The 9141-nt window shown below is 40.3% G+C and overlaps 1 protein-coding gene across 1 annotated transcript; it reads right to left on the bottom strand.

Moving 5' to 3' along the window:
• Positions 1–4203: 4203 nt before the first annotated feature.
• On the bottom strand, positions 4204–4575 carry LOC131604080 (uncharacterized). The gene has a single exon (XM_058876572.1). The coding sequence runs from the start codon at positions 4573–4575 to the stop codon at positions 4204–4206; it is 372 nt and encodes a 123-aa protein (XP_058732555.1).
• Between the last annotated feature and the right edge of the window lie 4566 nt (positions 4576–9141).

The following is a 9141-nucleotide window of genomic DNA, read 5'->3' on the forward strand; positions in this document are numbered from 1 at the left end:
TCCAGAAATAGATTTTCTGGAATCCATACAACCTGCATAATCAGAGTCGACATATCCTTCTATTACTGCTTTACTATCTTCACCCAAGGCTCCACCATAAATTAGGACTCTATTCAGAGACCCATTTATGTACCTTAAAATCCACTTCAATGCTTGCCAGTGAGCCTTTCTAGGATTCGCCATGTACCTGCTTACAAGACTGACTGCGTAAGCTATGTCGGGTCTAGTACAGACCATAGCATACATCAAAGAGCCGACTATATTAGCATATGGGATGCTATTCATATAGACTCTTTCGACATCAGTACTGGGACACTGATCAATACTCAGCTTGAATTGAGGGTTTGTTGGAGTCACAACTGGCTTCGAATTCGACATACCAAACTTTTCAAGAATCTTCCGTAGATATGCCTCTTGAGATAAGCATATCTTCGACTTCTTTCTATTTCTCCGAATGTCAATTCCAAGAATCCTGGAAGCAGCTCCCAGATCCTTCATATCGAACTCCTTATTGAGTTCAGCCTTCACCCTCATCACATCTTCAACACTGTTGCTTGCTATGAGAATATCATCCACATAAAGCAACAAAATAACAAATGAATTACCAGGTCGAAATCTGAAGTAAACGCAGTGGTCGAACTGACTTCTAATGAAACTTATGCGTGCCATGAACTTGTCGAATCTCTTATTCCACTGTCGAGGAGATTGTTTCAGCCCATACAAAGATCTCTTTAACTTGCACACATAATTTTCCTTCCCTTTTTCGACATACCCTTCAGGTTGCCTCATCAGGATCGTTTCATCTAGATCACCATACAAGAACGCAGTCTTCACATCCATCTGTTCCAGTTCAAGATCGAACTGTGCCACCATGGCAAGCAACATTCGAATGGACCTATGCTTCACAACAGGAGAAAACACATCATTGAAGTCGACACCTTCTTTCTGAGTGAAACCCCTTGCAACTAACCTTGCCTTGTATCTTTTCGACGTCACTCCTTCAATTCCTTCCTTAACTTTGAAAATCCATTTACAGCTGACTAACCTTGCCCCATCAGGTTTCTTGATCAGTTCCCAAGTATGATTATCATGAAGAGATTTCATCTCATCATCCATGGCCTTCAGCCATTCAGTCTTATTTTGACTCCTCATAACTTCCTTATAGTCTCTAGGTTCTTCGTCTAGAACCTCACTTGCAGAGATTAAGGCATAAGCTATAAGATCTGCATATCCAAGTCTTTGAGGTGGCTTGATGACTCTTCTCGACCTATCTCTCGACAATAGGTAGTCATCGTCAGTTTCCTCAACTTCAGCATCTTCTGCTTCTTCTTCGACTTCATCTGGGATATGCAATTCAGCATCAACATGCTCCACCTCAACAGGAATCTCTACCTGTTCCAGCTCTTCGTCAGATGTTTCTGTACTTCGACCAACATCATTAGTTTTCTTAAAAGCCATTTCAGCTTCATTGAAAACTACATCTCGACTGGTGATACACCTCCTGTGACCTGGCTCTAGGCACCATAGCCTATAAGCTTTGACTCCTTCAGGGTATCCCATGAACATGCATTTCAGAGCTCTAGGTTCGACCTTGTCTTGCCTAATGTGAGCATAGGCTACGCAGCCAAATACTCTCAGTTTGTCGAGATCTGGTGGATGTCCCGACCAAACTTCTTCAGGTGTCTTCATATCTAACGCAGTCGAAGGACATCTGTTTATCAGATATGTTGCTGTCGAAACAGCCTCAGCCCAGAACACCTTTGTTAACCCTGCACTAGTCAACATGCATCTGACTCTCTCCAAAATAGTTCGATTAAACCTTTCAGCCAAACCATTTTGCTGTGGAGTACCTGCAGTAGTTCTATGCCTTGCAATACCAGAGGCAGCACAAAAACTGTCGAATGCCTCATTGCAAAATTCAAGGCCATTGTCGGTTCTCAACCTCTTGACCTTTCTGCCAGTCTGATTTTCAACCAGAGTCTTCCAACTTTTGAAATTCTCAAAAGTTTCATCCTTAGTCTTCTGGATGAATACCCATAATTTTCTGGAATAATCATCTACTATGGATAGAAAATACCTTGCTCCTGAATGTGATGGACACCTTGCAGGCCCCCAAAGATCAGCATGGATGTAATCAAGGGATCCATGTGTTCTTTGTTTGCCTTTGTTGAACTTCACTCTGCAAGATTTTCCAAGTACACAGGGTTCACAAAACTTCAGCTTTTCGATTTTGTCTCCACCAAGCAGATTTTGTTTCCCTAATTCGACCAGTCCCCTTTCACTGACATGGCCCAATCTCATGTGCCAGATTTCTGTTTTCGACAAAGGTTTCGTGGATGCAACATTTGTCGAACCACTTACAACTTCAGCCTCAAGGGTATACAAGCCTTGTTTCTTCACGCCTCTCAAGACTTCCTTCGAACCCTTCATGATTCTTAGGATACTTTTCTCTCCTTGGAAAACATATCCTTTCTTGTCGAATTCACCAAGAGAAAGCAAATTTCTCTTCAAATCAGGAACATACCTGACTTCAGTCAACAACTTTATTGACTCATCATGGAGCTTGAATCTCACAGATCCAACACCTGCAATCTTGCAAGCCTTGTTGTTTCCCAGTAATACTGATCCACCATCTTGATCACATAATTCCTCGAACAAGTCTTTGTTTGGAGTCATGTGCCAAGTGCAACCTGAATCCATAATCCACTCCTTCTTAGAGTCACTGCTTGAAACCACAAGAACATCAGTTGATTCGAAATCATCTTGAACAATGGCAGCGTTGCCATTATCCTTACCTCCATGATATTTCAAGCGTTCAGGGCACACCTTTCTTGTGTGACCCTCCTTCTTACAATGGTAGCATCGAATGCCAGATGCTTCGCCACTGTAAGTCTTCGACTGGCTTTTGCCTTTCTTCTTGTCGAACTTACCATCCTTTCGTAAGAGTTTTCCTTTAACGGCCAAACCTTCGCCAACAGTCGAAGGTTTATGCTCCTTTCGTTCATTCAAGTCCTTAGAGTACAAGGCTGATTGAACTTCTTCAAACGTCAGGGACTCCCTTCCATACAAGAGAGTTTCTTTGAAGTGAGCATGTGATCGAGGCAAAGCGCACAATAGTAACAGCGCTTGATCTTCATCATCGATCTTCACATCAATATTTTCAAGATCAAGAATCAGCTTGTTGAACATATCCAACTGCTCAGCCAATACTTTGTCTTCAATCATCTTGAATGAATACAAAGCTTGCTTCAGGTAGAGTCGATTTACCAGCGATTTGGTCATATACAAACTTTCAAGTTTCACCCATAACCCTGATGCCGTCGTCTCCTTTGATACCTGCCGGAGAACCTTATCACCAAGGCTCAACAAAATTGCGCTGTGTGCTTTCTCGATCATATTCTTCTTCTCCGCTGCCGTCAATTCTGCATTCATGGCTGCCTCTCCCTTCAACGCTTCCAAACAACCCTGCTGAACCAGTAGGGCTTTCATCTTCAAGCGCCACAGACCGAAATCATTCACTCCGGTGAACTTTCCAATCTCATACTTTGTTGAAGGCATCTTCTCCACGCTCACCGCACCAATTTGTTGTGAAAAACGATACCAATAACAAAGTATAATAGGGAATTAGGGAAGAGAATAAGAACACAAGAATTGGTTATAACTGTTATTCTTTTACTTTCTCTTAAAACAAGATTACAAGTTTACAAGAATAACAAATAACCTCTCTCACCCTAAATTAGGATTTGCAGCTTAGCAATGATGAGAGACTAGTATGCTATTTATAATAAAACCTAACATACTAACTAATGGGCTTTTTCAGCAAGGCCCATTACACAAGCCAACTTAATAAACAAGCTAACTTAACAAATTAGGGTTTAAGCACTAAAACCTAATTTAACATGCTAACAACCCTAGCATCTTCGACATCTGCATGCTAGACCCATCTTCGACTACAGCATGCACACTTCGACACCAGCATGTGAACAATCCTTCGACTTCATGCTTAACTCTGTCGAACTGTCGAACCAAGAAGCTACCCTTCGACAATACTAGAGTTCGATCCAATATCTCACAATAATTTTACAATGAATTACTAAAACCTTTGTACAATTATAACTCATAATTCACAAACAAACCAAAAAAAAAAAAGAAATTTAAGTCCAAATTAAGAAACTCAAATAAATCATATATATGTGTTACTAGCTAGCTCTCATGGTTGATCTCCAATATTTCTTCATCATTCGTCATTTCAATATTCTTCACAAACATTTGGGAGCGTGGTGCTGCAAATCGAGCTGAGAACGACACCGAAAAATGATCAGGATCATTGAAATAACCATCATCAAAATTCTGCATATAAGAGTTAGGATCATAGAGAAACACAGGTGAGGAAGATCTGAAAATTTTCATCTTCCTTTCTCTCTTGATCTTCTTCCACAGTGTTTTCAACCTTGCTATTTTTATTTTGCTCATAAATTTATTGACACATATAATAGGGTCATTGCCAATTCTCTCATAACTTGACCAAAGGTTTATGTTTCTTGAGCCTAGACAATTGCAATTTTCAACATCCATGGTGTATGGAGTAGATAACCTAGAAATCATAAAGTAGTTTAAGGAACCAATGTGTTTGGAGTGCATTTACTAAGACTAAGATTAATGGCTATTTATATAGTGATGGCATGAATCACTTTTTTTTTCTCTTTTTTCAATTTCCTCATCACCACCTCATCAATGCACATACTTTTGACTAATATTGGACCAACAAAAAGAAAAGGAAAAAAGTTTGGATAATCCAGCTGTATTAAAAACTCCTTTTGATCTCTACTTTTCACATTGCTTTAGGTTGTTTTGTGGTAGAAAATTTTAGATTTTGAACTTAATAATTTTACTAACAAAAGATATGGTTTTCTTCTAAAGTCCATCATATTTTGACGAGTCTACTTTTTAGGAAAAGTGTTAAGAAGATAGAAGTAAAACATAATACGATCACAATTTTTCTGTGTTTGTAAGCTGCACATACTTACAGTTTTCTTCTAGCTATTTCTTTAAATTCTTCCAAATTATTTTACTCATTAATTAATTAATTTATTTTTATTAACAACTAAATTGAATCTTGTAATTTTTTAGAAATTAAATAATCTATATTCTTAATTGTAATTAGTAGTAGTTAATGTATTTATTTCATTATGCATAATTTCAGCTCATCAAAAATTACATTAACATTTCGGAAAAAAAAAAACAAAACAAACAAAAAAACCTGGAATAAGATGAAAGAAATTAATCAAAGTGCTAATCCTCCTTCTTTTGAGCGCATTTGCTCCCCCTCTAATGTTCAATGAACCGACGATCATTGTTCCACATTGTTGTTCTCCTTCCTTCCTTCCTTTGATACCTCATTACTCTTCTCCAACTTTTCGATTCTATTCACTAAATTACTCCGCCCTTTCTCATCAACAACCCCCAACGCTACAATAGCCTCCCATAACCTTTCCCCAACGTCCTTTTTAAGGAATTCCCATTGTCTTCCATTATTCCTACAAATGTCCGACTCCTCCTTTTGTTTCCCGTAACTCACCGAAGCCTCTCCGATACTCTCTCCTTCTATACCTTTGCATTGCTGAACCGCAACCACTCCTTTTGCCTTACCTCCACAGTGCCTGCCCTTTTTGAGTTGTTGTTTACCTTCCACAAAACAGCCCCTAACTGAACCGACCCCTACTTCGCTAAGGGACTTGTATTTCACCTTCTTCCTAACTGTTTTAACTCCCTCACATCCTAAAGAACAAACCATTCTAGAAGAAACAGAGTCACCCGTCACCTCCCTTTTTGAATCCAGCATGTGACTTAGCCCCCTATGTCCAGCCGCATCACAAACAGGATTGCTGCCAGTTCCCATCTCACCATAATTCACACTGTCTTCAACAACCTGCACCGAATCACAATCAGCAACTTTATGGTCTGTGGAACAGTTTGTAAAACACTTCATTCCTCCTGCTCCCACAACATCACCTCCGCCCCGTCCCTGCATTCAGCCAAAACCGCATCATCCGCTTGTCCTTCCTCAAAGACAGCACAGGTTCTGTGGAAACAAAGCCAGAATTTCCATTGAGACTATTAACTGCAGAATCAAAAATCCCCCTGCACTTAGAAAAGATTTCGCAACTGCCAGCTTCTTTCACCACCAAGGATTTCGCGTCAACATTAACGCTAACTCCACCAGCACCTAGATCTCTTCCCTTTTCTTCTGCAGAGATACCCAAGACCTCCGCGGACAGCCTATCGGAAAACTGTTCAATACTGTCAGACACGCTACAGTCCCCGTCTTCACCTCCGTCCGCCCAACAATCTTCCTCCGATTCAGATTGACTAGACTCCGTCGTCGAAGCCACCTTAACTTTGTTCGGAAATCTGAACATTCCCTGGTTGTGAATCGGTGGGACGTCATCGGCCAATTGGTTGGAGATAGGGATATTTCGGACCATTGCCCAATTTGGGTGAAGTCCGAAAATCATAATTGGGGGCCTAAACCATTCAAATTCAACAACGAATGGTTTTCTTTCGATTCTTTCATGCCTTTTGGGGAGAAGGAGTGGAAATCATTGAAGGTGGAAGGAAGAGGAGATTTTGTGTTGAAAGAGAAACTAAGACTTCTAAAAGACAAGCTCAAAAAGTGGAATAAGGAGGTTTTTGGCAAAATTGACTTGGATATAGAGGAAGGAGTGAAAGGGATCAACCTTGCCGATGAGAGGTTAGTGTCACTCTCTAATTCTTGGTCTTTAAACTCTTTAGAGGAGAATGTGGAGATTAGAAAAGTGGCGACTAGCACTTTTTGGAGGAATTTAAGAATTAAAGAAAATATGCTTCTTCAAAAGTCTAGTTTGAAGTGGCTCCAAGAGGGAGATTCCAATAGTGGTTTTTTTCATAAAGTGATGAAATCTAGAAGAAGACATAATCATATTGGTCCTATTATTTCTTCGGGAGGTTTAGTGGAGTCGGTGGAGGATGTCGGGGAGGAGGTTTTTAAGCATTTTGAGAATAAGTTCATTGAAACGGAGGAGATTAGACCGGTGCTAGAGGGTGTCTCATTTAATTCCATTAGTTGGGAGGAGGCTTTGGATATTGAGAGACCGTTTCTTGAAAGTGAGATTAAGGAGGCGGTTTGGGAGTGTGGGGATGCGAAGAGCCCGGGTCCGGACGGGTATTCCTTCCTTTTCATTAAAAAGTGTTGGAGTTTTATTAAAGAAGACGTCATTAATTTCTTTCGTCACTTTTTCCAAGGTAGACTTCTTTCCAAGGCGATCACTTCTTCTTTTTTAGCTCTCATCCCGAAGGCGAATAATCCCATTGGTTTAGATGATTATAGGCCCATTTGTCTTGTGGGTTGTTTGTACAAAGCGGTGGCGAAACTTTTGGCGGGGAGATTAAAGGGGGTGCTTCATTCAATTGTTTCTCCGTGTCAAACCGCTTTCGTTCCCGGTAGGCATTTATTGGATGGAGTTATGGTGGCTAATGAGGTGGTGGATTTTGCAAGGAAGGAAGGAAAAGAATGCATTTTGTTTAAAGTGGATTTTGAAAAAGCTTACGACAAGGTAAGTTGGAACTTTTTGAGATTTATGTTAAAAAAGATGGGGTTTGGTAACAAATGGATGAGATGGATGGAATTACTAGTTTTTAATAGTAACATGTCCGTGTTAGTTAATGGTTGTCCCACGAAGGAATTTGAGGTGACGAGAGGCCTTAGACAAGGAGATCCTCTCTCTCCCTTTCTTTTTGTTCTTGTGACGGAGGGCTTATCGGGGCTTGTCAAAAAATCTATTGAGATGAGAGATTTTCAACAATTCAATGTTAATGGAACTTGCCCGGTGGATATTCTTCAATTTGCGGATGACACTTTAATTGTTGGAGATAGCAATTGGAAACATGTTTGGGCTTTCAGAGCGGTTCTTCGGGCTTTCGAGTTGGTGTCGGGTCTTGGGATTAATTACCATAAAAGTAAGTTGATTGGTATTAATTCCAATTCGCACTTTTTGGAAGCGGTTTCCCATTTCTTTTCATGTAAATTGGAAGATAGCAATTTTTACTTTCTTGGAATTCCTATTGGCTTCAATCCGAGGAAAGAAGCTACTTGGACTCCTCTTTTGTCTAAGATAAAGAATCGCTTGGAAGGGTGGACTAACCGGTATCTTAATTTGGGAGGTAGGATAACTCTTCTAAAATCCGTTCTTAGTTCTTTGGTCATTTTCACCTTGTCTTTTTATAAAATTCCGAAAAAGGTGGCCAAGAAAATTACTAGTATTCAAAGCAAATTCCTTTGGGGAGGAGTAGAGGAAAAAAGTAAAATACATTGGGTTAAGTGGGAGGATGTCACTTTACCTTTGCATAAGGGGGGGGGGGGGGTTAGGAGTAAAGGATATTGTCAAGTTTAATGCGGCACTTCTTAACAAATGGAGATGGAAGATAATTCAAAGGCATGAATCGTTGTGGATTAAAGTGTTGAATGCTCGTTATGGAGATGTTACTTCCAAGATGTTTGAGGATGGCGGAGCAAAGAGAGTTTTTCCTAATAGTTCTTTTTGGTGGTAGGACATTGTTAACATTATTTCTTCTTTTCCTCTTGATCCTATTGTCACTTTTTGTAGGTTCTCCGTTCATAATGGTTTCGCCACCCCTTTTTGGGAGGCAAGATGGTTACATGATCGTTCGTTGAAAGATATGTTTCCGGAAATATATGACATCTCGAGATTAAAGTTTGTTTCGGTGGCGGCTATGGGTGGTTGGTCGGATGGAGGGTGGAAATGGGGCAATTTCGGGGTGTCCGAAGGTGATGCGGTTGACATGGGAGTGGAGGAAGAGTTTGCGGTTTTCAAAGGTATGTTGGAGGAGTTTAGAGGTTGGATGGAAGGCAAGGACTCCGTGGAGTGGAATGCACCCGAGGAGGCGGATTTTACGGTAGCCTCTTGTTACAATTTTTATAATAATATTCGTATTCCTTTTGGCCCTTCAAATAGGTACGACGGAGCTTTTGAGTTGCTATGGAAATTGGATGTTCCGTTTAAAATTAAAGCGTTTGGATGGAGATTATTTCTCAATAGGCTACCGGTGAAAGACTTATTGGAGATTCGAGGTATTCATTTTCCT

This window comes from Vicia villosa, linkage group LG5, assembly GCF_029867415.1.
Source record: "Vicia villosa cultivar HV-30 ecotype Madison, WI linkage group LG5, Vvil1.0, whole genome shotgun sequence".
In the NCBI taxonomy this organism is placed as follows: Eukaryota; Viridiplantae; Streptophyta; class Magnoliopsida; order Fabales; family Fabaceae; genus Vicia; species Vicia villosa.

What these genes read in the sequence shown, in the direction of transcription:
- LOC131604080 (XM_058876572.1), bottom strand. Translation starts at nt 4,575, where the DNA reads ATGGATGTTGAAAATTGCAATTGTCTAGGCTCAAGAAACATAAACCTT.